General features: G+C 43.8%; 2 protein-coding genes across 11 annotated transcripts in view; one reads left to right on the forward strand and one right to left on the reverse strand.

Annotated features, from left to right (window-relative positions):
* SKA2 (spindle and kinetochore associated complex subunit 2) overlaps positions 1–3,147 on the reverse strand; it is a 75,695-nt gene extending 72,548 nt beyond the window's left edge. Inside the window, exon 1 of one of the 2 annotated variants that reach the window (XM_069226415.1) lies at positions 3,033–3,147. In XM_069226415.1, the coding sequence (XP_069082516.1) occupies positions 3,033–3,065 (33 nt within the window). In that variant the 5' untranslated portion in view covers positions 3,066–3,147. Of the gene's footprint in view, positions 1–2,673; positions 2,841–3,032 lie in introns of those variants that run through there. The other variant, XM_069226414.1, reaches the window with a different exon arrangement.
* A 425-nt stretch (positions 3,148–3,572) lies between these two features.
* Positions 3,573–14,187, forward strand: part of PRR11 (proline rich 11) — a 359,537-nt gene continuing 348,922 nt past the window's right edge. For all 9 annotated transcript variants that reach the window (XM_069226409.1, XM_069226404.1, XM_069226406.1 and 6 more), the window contains exon 1: positions 3,573–3,689. The gene's annotated coding sequence lies outside the window, so the exon portion shown is untranslated. The remainder of the gene's footprint in view (positions 3,690–14,187) is intronic.

The following is a 14,187-nucleotide window of genomic DNA, read 5'->3' on the forward strand; positions in this document are numbered from 1 at the left end:
GCCTCGACATCTTACTCGATTAGGGGAGACTAGACCTTAGACCTTATCTCCCCCCCCCCTTTTTGTTTTTAAATCATGACAGAGGTTCAACACCAAATAAATTATCATCGGTTTTAACTCTAGCCATTTTTAACAGTACTCTTTTTCATACCAATCCTACGTACCAGCATACACCAACCAGCAATTATCTACAGTAAAAAGATATCCGGCAAAGAGCCCCCTTGTGGGGCCCATCAGGCATTGCAGTGCCGGCCTAACGAGGAGCAGAGCCCAGTGATGAAGCATGTCACCAATTGGTGAGTGAGGGCTCTTGTTCTGTCGGGCTCTTGTTCTGTCGGACTCTCAGGGACCTTCCCCTCCTCTCTTTCCCAAGCTCTATTGAGGGATCTATCTTTATGTCTTTCAGTGGAACTGTGTATTCTTTGAATTGCGGTTTTATGCCTGGCCTGGAGGGTTGGGTGGGTAAGGGCCTGTTTACCATTTTGTTATCTGTTCGCATAGGGGATAACCTCATGACGTAAAGACTGGGTTGAGGATGAATGGGTGATCTAAACTTACAACATACATAGAGTTGGTCTCAACGAAAGGATACTACCTGCATTTAGCATTTCACTGACACATGAAAACATTTTAACTGAAGTTTTACGACCAAGGCCCTCAATGCGTGATCACCTTCCCACAACCTTGGATGCCCTCCAAGAACAAGCATAACCCAGCTGGCTGGCCTACTTTTGCGTTATTGATGCTTAATCCCAGTTACTCTAGAATACTACACCTCATTTACTGGTTGCCACTGAATAAGAGTGAGATATTACTCTGAGATCTATCAACTTTGCATACTATGACGGGAACAAAACTGAACTTAAGACAATTTAACAACCCTTGGACATGATTTAACCTACAGTTAATGACTCTGAAACCTTGGCCAAGAACATTACACAAAACATTATAAAAAAAAAAAATAAAAAAAAAGTATAGCCACAATGTCTAGAAATGTCAAGAGAACAAACAAAAACTCATCCACATGTCAAGAAATTAGGATATTTGTTTTCAGAAAAGAAACTCGCTTAAATGACTTCAGAAACTAGAGTTCAATTTTCAGAAACTCTCATACGTAATTTGAAAGAACCTAAAAAGTTACATTAATCTCACAGAAGAAAGTAAAAAGGATTCAGAGTATGTGCAGATTTTGCTATGCATAAGTAAACTCAAACACATACAGCAAAAATATGCACTGAAATAGACAATGTAATCTCTGCCTGAGAAAGAACATAAATCCTGAGGAGACTACAGCCACCTAGAAGATCCAATTCTGGAAATGAGATGAGATAAGTCAATTTCGCTCCATGAAAGGGCTAACAACCATTTTCACATCTATCAAAAATTTTGCAGACATTCTTTTAATATCCGTTTATCCAACACCGTTACTAATTGTCTATTTATTTTTCACAGCTAAATCTTCAAAGTAAATCATCATCTTCTTCACCGCCCCTGACAGTACAACATTCACAGTTCATGACCTGAAAAGTACGGTCAAAGACAACGGCTCGAAGGAATGCAGTTATTCCTAGACGCTGCACATCTACAGGATTGCACTTTTACCAAAAAAAAAAAAAAAAAAAAAAAAGAGAGAGAAGTTGTAAAATAAAACCAAACAAAAACGAGGACCCAAAGTTTAATAAACAATTGAGATTTGTTTAAAGCAAGCCTGGGAATGCAAGTAACGTGTCCTGTATCTGCAAATAAGAGAAAGAAACTAAAAGAACAAGGTATGCCTTTAGTAAGACAGAGCTTAAGTACATGAAGAAATACTTAATATAAAATGTCTTATCCTTAAAATGTGAAAGGAACAAGGAGACAGCCGCAGTGGACATTTTCATGATCTACACTACGGCAAAGTAATTTAAGCAGAACAAGAAAATCATTAGCTAATTATCTGAAAACCTACCGAACAGAAATAAATGGATGTACTTTTGAAGATAAGGCCGAATGAATTGTAAAGATACTGGCATTTTACATACTTGTGTTTCTGATAAAACTTTACACTGCACGCAAGCACAACAGCTTGATATGTTTTCTTTGGTTTTGTGTAACGTACACCAAAACAAAGCCATCTACTTAACCACTCCGATAGGCTAGACCCGCCACAGAATCGGCTAAAGTGAAGTCGTTAATTCTGGAAAACACCGGTTGGAGACAGCTTGCCAGTCACAAGTGTGGTCACTGCATACTATGCTAACACAACTACTAAACTGCAAGACTGATCTCAAAGTGCATGTACCTTGGCGGTATACAAATGACAATAAACAAAATACTATAACGGTGACTGCTAGAAGCGTGCTCCAAAAGGGGTGTGGCACTTTCATGAGTGGAGCTATATTCCGCTTTATACAAAAATGGCAATATTAACAATACACTTTGCAAGAGACCGACTTGCAGAGAATGGATCTAAGAAACAAACACATGAACATGAATGGAAACAGGCGTACGTAAGGCAGAAACATAACCACCTTTATTGGTGAGTGCTAATACTTAACCACCATACTACAAGGGCCCGTGCTGAAAAACAACGAAACGAAACGGCGGCGCCGGGCTAACGGATCACTTGAAAGGGACGGAACTCAATTGTGTTTCTTGAAAGGCAATCATATTCGTCAACTCCAACTGACTCACGGCCGGGCGTCTCTTTCTGTTCCCCTGCAGCCATCCAGCCATCTCCCGCCATTTTTGCAGCTGCCAGTGTGCACATCTTTCAGTCTTGTACCCGCGGCTCCCAAACGTTCGCAGATTGTTAGCGTTAGAACAAGAGGCGGCAATACGTGTAGCACCGCCCCTCCCCTCCCCCGAATTAACGTCAAGGGCGCAATATGCCTGACCAGTTCCTCTCTGTTCTTACACTTCGAGGAGCAGGATGGCAATGTTAATCAGGTCTTCTATGCTTCTCCTTTCCCCTTAAACTAACGCCTTAGGCACAGGTACCACAGACACAGTATACCGCGCCTCCCAAAAAAAAAAACTCCAGCAGAGCTCACCATCGCCTCCAGCTTATTAACGGCCGACTCCATGTTGAATAGTTTACATTCCTCAGGCAAACCCGTACAAAAAAAAACACTAAACACTAAAAAAAAAAAAAAAAAAAAAATACCGAACAATGGCTATCCTAATTGGTCAGCTGTCACCAAACCTCGGTCGTTGATTGGGCGCCCAAGACAAAGACATGCTACGATTGGCTGTCATCCTGTATACTCAGCAGCAGCGGAGCTTATTGCACTAGGGGCACGATTGGCCAGACTCTATAACTATTTCTCTTTCCTATTGGATCTGAAATGTAAAGAGAGGCTCGATGTGGAGTACAGCTAATACCGCCGTTTATGAACGCACGGAACAAAACCAAGGCCGCCGAGAAAAGTCACCTTTCTCCCAGCTCTATGAATTTCGTCGTTACTAGCCCTTGAAAACGTCCTTCTTCATTCGTTCGTTAACAAAAACAGGAGATAGCCGATTCGCTGCTGTCAAATTTTTGACCAATCACAGCATGGCTTAGAGCAATCACGTGGGAAGGGGCAGCGGGCGCATCCTATTTGTCAGCAGGCGTAGAGATGGGATTTTTGAATTCTTAACATGCACAGGAGAGATAGAGAAAAGAAAACCAAGAGCTTCCGTAACTTTATTCATGAACACCTGAACTAGTAAGTGTGGAGATAGCGTTTGTCCGTATGTGACGTATGGCAGAAGAGTCAGACGTATTACTTTTGTGCAGCTTGGCTTACTAATGAGGAGAGCTGTACACTTATTGATTACGCCTAGTCTAATGGCAGCGCCTGCAGTGAGCTAGACATGCTAAAATGTTGCATAATATGTGAGGTGACCTGTCATGTTATCTTGTGAAGCAACGGTTTAAATCCTTTAAAAAAATATGGTGACTGTGATGCTACATGCAATAGGGCGGGGCCCGTGATCTTAGACGAGTCGTCAAAGGTGTGGGTAAAAAATAAAATAATATGTACTTTAAAAAAAATATATATATATTTGGTCATTCGCCTTCGGGTACCTACATATAAACTAGCACACAAATTAAAAAGAGACTTATAAAAAAGAAAAAAAAAAAAAAGCTCAGTTAATCACTGACAAAAGCACTACAGTACATTACGAAACCACTATTAGTTAATGCATGCAGAGGTGTGGGTGTAACCAGAGATACACAGACTTAAATCTTGGTTGGTGCAGTGGAGAATAGTAACTGTATTTTTAGTGCTACAAGTTCCCAGCCTGTGACAGAAAGCACAATGAATATGTAATATCATTTTAAACTTGCTTTACACCCTCTGAAAAACAGGCTGCTACAAAATGTGCAAAAAGATAAAATGATTGTAAGCGCGATTCCACAATGACTCTAGTTGTAAACTTCTTTATTAATGGCCCCATACACCAAACGCTCCGGCACATTCAAATACGTTTTACTGCTCCAGAACTGCGCTTCAACTGAAGCTCTGCCTTCCACACGACATACAATACAGTGACATAACATGGAATGTACAACTTCCTACATTTTACACACTGTAAAGAAGATAACACATTACCACACATCTTCTTCCTTTATAATCAAAACAATCTAGAATTCCTTAATACCAACCTACTAACTGAACCCAATCTACATACCTATGATAAACAAATAAAATACAGCACACCAATTTTGTACTATCTGTTCTAGGTTACTTATATACATACATAGTCCGCAGGCTTATTTATTTATTTGCCTGCCGTATCTGCCTATCCTATTTCTGTAATCAATTGACATATTGGTTTTATTGCTTTCTTGAACATTACTCTCTGGATCCACTTCATTGCATATTGGATTCGGCCCCATCACATCGTTGTCATTGTGTGGTACCAACTTATTGTCTTCCATCCAGTTATAATTTCTCTGGTTCATATTGTGTAATTCTTGTCTGCATCTAGCCAAGTGACTTAAATGCCACACTTTGCCATCACTGCGGAGCACAGAATTACAAAAAAATTACACACTCTCATGGGCTCTGAGAATTTACTTTCAACTTTACGTACCCTTCTGTCTTTTTTCACTTTGATCCGTGACCTTATTTCAATTGGTACCACTTTGACACCTTGTTTCTTGTTGTACCACTCTTTTTACTCCTGCTTTGCAGCTACAAGTATTTTTTAACACTTTCAGGAGACCATTCTGCTACCTTGCTTGCTGGTAACCATGCTGCATCATTATAAAAAGGTACCCGACCTCTCATTATCACAAAAGGACATTTGCCAATACTATTGTTAGAAGGTATTCTGTATGCTCATATCATTTTGTTTACTTCCTTTTCGCAATTCAAACCACCACTTATAGATAACCATATTGTTCCCTTTATGACACAGTTAAAGCGTTCTACTAAACCATTCCCTTCCGGATATATACTGAAGTTGTTTTATAAATAATACCATTCCTATCCAAAAATGTTTTAAATGCCTGTGCTGCGAATTCGGGATCATTGTCAGAAATAATGCATTTGGGTAACCAATCGACATGAATATTTTGTCTAGAAATTGTATCTCAAATTCACAATCTACTTTGTTTGCTATTTCTGGCCATTTAGCAAAGTGGTCCATTACCACTATGATACACTTTTTTCTCATAATTTTAATTTTCAATTGGGCCCATATTATCAGTACCAATTTTTCCCATGACATTGATGATAACAGTAGATTGTATGTCCTTTGGGTTTTGCCTGATCTATAGCAAAATATGCATCCATGAATCATTCTTTCTATATCACCATCCAATCCAGGCCACCAGTACATATTCTTTGTCCTTAATTTAGTTTTTGAAATGCCTAAGTGTCCTTCGTGACACAATTTAATGATTTTACTCCACAAAGTTATTAGTGGAACAGATTTTCCACACCTCAACAATAAACCCTGTTCCTCACTTTGCTCGTTGCATATTTCCCCCCAAAATGCGATCTGTTTGGTTTAATTTAATTTTTTCTGGTCATCCATTGTTCACATATATCAGAATGTTTTGCAATTTCCTATCTAATTTAATTTTTTCTTTCCATTCATGTATATTGATTCCCAACATTCCCTCATCAAATAATCCTGCTATACAATCTTCATCGACATATGCCTCCTCAACTTTTCCGGACTGTAAAGGCATGCAACTTAAAAAAAAAAAAGCTACTCTGTTTCTAATATGAGGTATATATTGTACCTCCTAATTAAAATCCAGTAATTATTTGGACATTCTGGCTAATCTGGGTGACACTTTTTGTAGACCTGTTGTGGAAAGACCCTTGGTTATTGGTTTGTGACCTGTTCTTACTGTTGCTTTGTACCCCCACACATAATGACAAAAATGAATTAGACACCATACACATGCAAGTGTTTCTCTTTCTATAACTTAGTATTTTTCCTCCACCTTAGATAGAGCTTGTGACGCAAAACCAATAATTCATTCAGTATTATTATCATCATATTGAGATAACACTGCACCCACACCTTTTTTGCTTGCGTCTGTTATAATGTATATTTTGCTCGCAGGATCAAAACCCTTTAAAAATGGTGCATTACTTGTAAGGAAATGGCTCCCTGTTGCCCCCCACTTTTTGCCTGATACTGATGCTGACTTGACTGAGAAGTGTGCTGGGACCCTGCTAACCAGGCCTCAGCACCAGTGTTCTTTCACCTAAAATGTATCATTGTTTCCACAATTGGCACACCCCTGGCACACAGATAAGTCCCTTGTAAAAGGTACCAGTGGTACCAAGGGCCATGTGACCAGGGAAGGTCCCTAAGGGCTGCAGCATATGTTTTGCCACCTTAAGGGACCCCTCACCTAACACATGCACACTGCCATTGCAGATTGTGTATGTTGGTGGGGAGAAAAAAGGCAAAGTCGACATGGCATCCCCCTCAGGATGCCATGCACACAAAATACTGCCTGTGGCATAGGTAAGTCACCGCTCTAGCAGGTCTTACAGCCCTAAGGCAGGGTGCACTATTCCACAGGTGTCGGCATAGCTGCATGAGCAATATGCCCCTACAGTGTCTAAGTCTATTCTTAGACATTGTAAGTACAGTTGTGGCCATATTAAGTATATGGTCTGGTAGTTTGTCAAAAACGAACTCCACAGCTCCATAATGGCTACACTGAATACTGGGAAGTTTGGTATCAAACTTCTCAGAATAATAAACCCACACTGATTCCAGTGTTGGATTTATTAAAACATGCACACAGAGAGCATCTTACAGATGCCCCCTGTATTTTACCCAATTGTTCAGTGCAGGACTGACAGGTCTGTGCCAGCCTGCTGCTGAGAGACAAGTTTCTGACCCCATGTGGTGAGGGCCTTTGTGCTCTCTGAGGACAGAAACAAAAGCCTGCTCTGGGTGGAGGTGCTTCACACCTCCCCCCTGCAGGAACCGTAACACCTAGCAGTGAGCCTCAAAGGCTCAGGCTTCGTGTTACAATGCCCCCGGGCACTCCAGCTAGTGGAGATGCCCGTCCCTGGACACAGCCCCCACTTTTGGCGGCAAGTCCAGGGGAGATGATGAGAAAAACAAGGAGGAGTCACCCACCAGTCAGGACAACCCCTAAGGTGACCCCTGCCTGAAGAAATCCTCCATCTTGATTTTGGAGGATTCCCCCAATAGGATTAGGGATGTGCCCCCCTCCCCACAGGGAGGAGGCACAAAGAGGGTGTAGCCACCCTCAAGGACAGTAGCCATTGGCTACTGCCCTCCCAGACCTAAACACACCCCTAAATTCAGTATTTAGGGGCACCCCAGAACCTAGGAAACTAGATTCCTGCAACCTAAGACGAAGAAGGACTGCTGACCTGAAGCCCTGCAGAGAAGACGGAGGCACCAACTGCTTTGGCCCCAGCCCTACTGGCCTGTCTCCCCACTTCGAGAAAAACTGCAACAGCGACGCGTTCCCCAGGGTCCAGCGACCTCTGAAGCCTCAGAGGACTACCCTGCATCTAAAAGGACCAAGAACTCCCGAGGACAGCGTCCCTGTTCCAAAGAAACCAAAACTTGCAACAAAGAAACAACTTTAAAATGACTCGATGTTTCCCGCCGGAAGCGTGAGACTTTCGACTCTGCACCCGACGCCCCCGGCTCGACCTGCGGAGAAACAACACCACAGGGAGGACTCCCCAGCGACTGCGACCCTGTGAGTAGCCAGAGTTGACACCCCTGAGCCCCCCCAGCGACGCCTGCAGAGGGAATCCAGAGGCTCCCCCTGACCGCGACTGCCTGCTTCAAAGAACCCGACACCTGGTAAAGACACTGCACCCGCAGCCCCCAGTGCAGAAGCGACCTTCAGGTGGCCCTCTCCCTTGCCCAGGTGGTGGCTACCCCGAGGAGCCCCCCCCCCCTTGCCTGCCTGCTTCGCTGAAGAGACCCCTGGGTCTCCCATTGAAACCTATTGCAAACCCGACGCCTGTTTGCACTCTGCACCCGGCCACCCCCGTGCCACTGAGGGTGTACTTTTTGTGCTGACTTGTGTCCCCCCCGGTGCCCTACAAAACCCCCCTGGTCTGCCCTCCGAAGTCGTGGGTACTTACCTGCTGGCAGACTGGAACCGGGGCACCCCCTTCTCCATTGAAGCCTATGCGTTTTGGGCACCACTTTGACCTCTGCACCTGACCGGCCCTGAGCTGCTGGTGTGGTAACTTTGGGGTTGCCCTGAACCCCCAACGGTGGGCTACTTTGGACCCAACTTTGAACCCTGTAGGTGGTTTACTTACCTGCAAAACTAACAAATACTTACCTCCCCCAGGAACGGTTGAAATTTGCACTGTCTAGTTTTAAAATAGCTTATTGCCATTTTTGCCAAAACTGTACATGCTATTTTGCTGATTCAAAGTTCCTATGATACCTAAGTGAAGTACCTTTCATTTGAAGTATTGATTGTAAATCTTGAACCTGTGGTTCTTAAAATAAACAAAGAAAATATATTTTTCTATATAAAAACCTATTGCTCGACCACACTACTACAAAATAGAGCATTAGAATTATCTCTTTTTGCCACTATCTTACCTCTAAGGGGAACCCTTGGACTCTGTGCATGCTATTTCTTACTTTGAAATAGTACATACAGAGCCAACTTCCTACATTACTTATTTCATTAATTCTTCTTGACATTCTGTTGACCACCAATTCTTACTTTGTTTTTAAGGAGATTCATAATAGCATATGTTTTTTCAGAAAAAAGTTGAACAAATTTCACATAGAACTCTACTTGACCTAAAAATGCTCTAACATCATCTTTGGTTTGAGATGTGGGAGCATATTGAATAGCATTTAATACATCTTCTTTTGCTTCTATACCTTCCCCACATATTCTGTGCCCTAAATAATTTACTTCACTTATTGCTAATTTGCATTTTCCATATTCAACGGTAAGCCCCTTTTTTTAAAATAAATGCTAACACTTGTTTCAATTTCATATCATGTTCTTCCTTTTGTTTTTTTCCCATAATTAACACATCATCTTAGAAGGACATTACTCCCTTTATGTCGTACAGTAAATTACTCATTAGCCTTTGAAACATTGCAGAAGCTGATGCTAATTCAAAAGGTACTCACAGGAATTAAAAGCATCCTATCTGTGTGATAAACATTGTCAATCTTCTGCTATCGGGATGTAACATCACCTGGTGTTATTTAGATTTTAAATCTAATGTGGAAAACCAATTCATTTCTCTTGTATTAGTGAACATCTCATTAATGTTTGGCATGGGGTATTTGGTCAACCATTATATTTTTATTCAATTCACACAAGTCCACAAACAGCCTAACCTTGCAGTTTGCACGTCTCACAACCACCAATGGAGAGACCCACTCAGCTGACTCTGCCTGTTCAATTATACCATCCCTAATTAATTTTTTCAATTTAAGGGCTACATCATCCCTAATGGAAAACGGCACATGGCGCGTTTGTGGATGCACAGTTTGGCACTTGCTTTAAGTTCCGTTTTATGACAAAAATCATTCAGACCTCCTACCTTCCCTGAAAATACCATGGGGTATTTTTCTACTATGTGTCGTAGAACATTGTTGTACTCACTAGTTACTGATAATACCAGATATGCACTATTGGGATTCAAGATTATACCCAAATCCCTCTGGTCAAACCATCCCAGAATAGATGGGCCTTTTTCCGCTACATAGAATTTGCACATTGCCTTTCTTTCTTTGAATTCAAATTCCAGAATTCAGAAACCAGTTAGCTCAATACTTTCATCCGTGTAGCTTCTGGCCTTTACATCAGTAATTTCTAAGCAATCACCAAACTCTTCCACAAATGTATTATTCCGTATACTCTTATTGATGATAGTGAATGGTGAACTGGAATCGGCTGCCACCATCATCATTACACCTCCCATAGTTAATTTTCACATAGGTTTTTCCCTTGTCTCTTGTTCAACATCTAGAATGTCATATTCCGTACAGAAAACGCCACTTATATCTGCATCCTCATCTTGCTGTTCCGAACTAGACTGAGATAGATCTTCCTCTTGAATGTAACTAATTGCACTGTTTATTCTCTTTCTACATACTCTCTCATGTTGTCCTACCAGCTTAAATTCTGAACATTTTTGGTTCTTAGCGTAACATTTCTTATAATCATCTAAGTGCTCTACACCTCCACACCGATAATATTTTGGCCCTCATTACAACCCTGGCGGTAAAAGCCGCTTACCGCTGTGCTGACGGCCCCAACATACCGTGACCCCGGCGGTAATCCGCCACAGGTATTATGACCCACACATAGGAATCCGCCACTAAAAGACACCCACACAAGTCCGCCAGACCAAAGATCAGTGATAAACTGGCAATAGCAAAACCCACACCGTTACGCCAAAAGGAATCCGCCCACAGTATCACAACCCATGAATCAACGCAGCAATCTTTCAACCACAGTAAACCATTGGCGGTACACACCGCTGCGCTCAAAATACATACACACTTACAAGACCCCACCACATTGGACAATTCAAACTACACATACCTGACACACATACACACACCACACCCACACACCCACAACACTATAAAACACACACACATTACACACAACCCTTTCCGACCCAAAACAAAAATGTGAACAGAGAGGGACACAAGCCAGGAGCACCCACTCAATCTGAGCCACTGAACACCAGCACCGATACACCATCAACGCAACTCACAGCACACACCACAACACAGCACCCCACACCTCACCCCACACAGCCTCACACATATCACTCACACCACATCCATGGCACCCCAAAGACACCCCAGGCTCTCAGAGGAGGAGCTAAGGGTCATGGCGGAGGAAATCATCCGGGTAGAGCCACAGCTATTTGGATCACAGGTGCAGCAGACATCCATTGCAAGGAAGATGGAGCTATGGCTTAGAATCGTGGACAGGGTCAACGCCGTGGGACAGCACCCCAGAACAAGGGATGACATCAGGAAGAGGTGGAATGACCTACGGGGGAAGGTGCGTTCCGTTGTCTCAAGACACCAGATTGCTGTACAGAGGACTGGCGGTGGGCCCCCGCCTCCTCCCCCACAACTAACAACAAGGAAGGAGCAAGTCTTGGCAAACATGCTTCCTGAGGGCCTCGCAGGCGTAGCAGGAGGACTGGACTCTGGTAAGTCAAATCTTTACTACTTTATCCCCCCCTACCTGCATGCCATCACAAACTCCTACCCCTAACCCCATCACTCCACCAACTCACATATACCCCACTAACACAACCCACCCATCCCAATACCAAGCACTGCATGCGCCCCCAATGCATGGACACCCATCACAGACCATCACCCCAGCATGCCCAATAGAGAGACTCACCCAGCCCACAAAATCACCACTCACACAAGGCCAAGACGACAGGGAAATCAAATTCATAGAGGGAAACACAGCCATGCACAAGATGGCACACGCAGATACATTGACAATGCATTTTCCTCCCAACAGGACCCCTACCCAACATCACCGGAGAGGAGGTGCCAGCCACATCCAGCCCCCCCCCCCTCAGAAGAGGCCCACAGTGATGACAGCAGCTCTGCATGCCTGGATCAGGATGACCAACCTGGCCCATCTTGGACCTCCGGACAGTCCGTTACCCTGCCGCAGTCCCAAACCACCACAGAGCCTCCCCCTCAGGAAACACCAGCACAGCACCCACCCAGCGGGCCCATCCCTCTGTCCCCAGGACACATCAATCAGCAGTGTGTCCACCACTACAGGGACCCCAGGCAACCCCACAAACACAGGACGATCAGGGACCTGGGGTCAGTGGCAGTGGGCACACAGTTCAGGGGACAGAGGCACAGGACAACAGGGAAGCTGGGAGGACTGCTGTGCGACAGGGGGAGGACAGGCCCAGGGAACCGACCTTCCACAAGGCACTCTCAAACATCATGGGAGCATACCACCATTCCCAGGAGACCATGGGCCAGGTACTGGCCAAGTTACAGGAGAGAAGTGAAGACCGGTGCGCGTGAGACAACTCTTGTTAGAACAAGAGCCCTCACTCACCAATTGGTGACATGCTTCATCATAGGGCTTTTGCTCTTCGTCAGGCCGGCACTGCAATGCCTGACGGTTCCCTCAAGGGGGCTCTTTGCCGGAGATCTTTTAAGTATAGAAAATGCCAGTTGTGGGATTGGAATACGAGGATTAGGTAGGTTTGGTCCTGACGGATCACAATGATCATTTTTACTTTACTGTAGATGCAAGAAACATGTTGACCTTTTTTGAGGCAGTATAGGGATTTCTGTACTGACACTCCACACACTCTCTGATTCTAGGTACTGTAGATAATACACCATATATTTATGATTGAGGGTTGATTAGACATTATAACTACTCTTTTCCCCTATACCACTGTTTTTAACCAAGGCAGGGATCTGATTCTGATTTTTGAGGACCCTTAGTCATTTTTAATCTCACTTTTACACATTCTTTTGTACCAATCCCACATTCTAGCACTCAACAACCAGCATTTTCTATACTTAAAAGATCTCCGGCAAAGAGCCCCCTTGAGGGGCCCGTCAGCCATTGCAGTACCGGCCTGATGAGGAGCAAAAGCCCGATGATGAAGTATGTCACCAATTGGTGAGTGAAGGCTCTTGTTCTAACTAGAGTTGTCTCATGGACACCTGTCTTCACTTCTCTCTGTTTGGAACTGTGTACCTTTATTTTTGGTTACGTTTGATGGGAGTAATGTACACAGGACCATTTATTTCTCAAAGACTCCCAATTCATGAGCCCTCTCTGTTTTGCTTTTGACAAGTTACAGGAGACTCAGCGGCTGCAGGAGGGACAGTACCTGGGGATTAGGCAGGACCTACCAAAAATATACACCATCCTGATCACCATTGCAGGGGTGCTGGCTGGCATGGGCAAGACCATGTGGGAGGCAGTGGCACAACAATGGGTGCCTGACACTAGCCAAACCGAGGAACAGCCTTCCACCTCCGCCGGCGCTAGTGGACAGGAGGCCCCACCACAGGACCAACAGGCCACCAGCATCCCACCCCCTGCAGAAGGAGAACCACCCCGCAAATGGTCCCTGCGATCCAGGCAAAAGACAAGAGAACATTGCCAAGACCCCCACCAGGAAATAGGACTCTCCTGATTGTCACCCTTCTGTCCCACCATGTCACCCTGTCCACCTTGAACTGACATTTCTCCACTTCCTGTGTCCCTTTCGACAATGCACAGGTGATACCAATAGACCGGACTCTAACTGGACATTCCTCCACCATCACCCCAGCCCCTTGCACATACCCCCATACTTATTGGCACAAAAATAAACACCCTTGAAACAAATACCATATTGGAGTCAGTGTCATGAATCGATAACTGTATAAGTACAACATTATCTAAGCATTGCAATGTATATGTACAATGAAATATACTACAGGATGACCTTTGGTGTGCAACAGTACATATAGCAGGAGCCAGAATTGGGCACACAGATCTGAGAATACAGAATCCAAAGGGTACAGTCAGTGTCCATAGACAGAGGGTAAGAGGCAGCCATGTACAATGTCCAAAAGATTACTGAAAAGTAAAGTTGAGTTACAGTCTCATACCCATGTGTCACTGGAAGTACTGCTGTATAATGTTTGTTCTTTTGTCCACATCTTCTTCATCTGCCTCCTCTTCCT

This window comes from Pleurodeles waltl, chromosome 3_1 (genome assembly GCF_031143425.1).
Source record: "Pleurodeles waltl isolate 20211129_DDA chromosome 3_1, aPleWal1.hap1.20221129, whole genome shotgun sequence".
Taxonomy (NCBI): Eukaryota; Metazoa; Chordata; class Amphibia; order Caudata; family Salamandridae; genus Pleurodeles; species Pleurodeles waltl.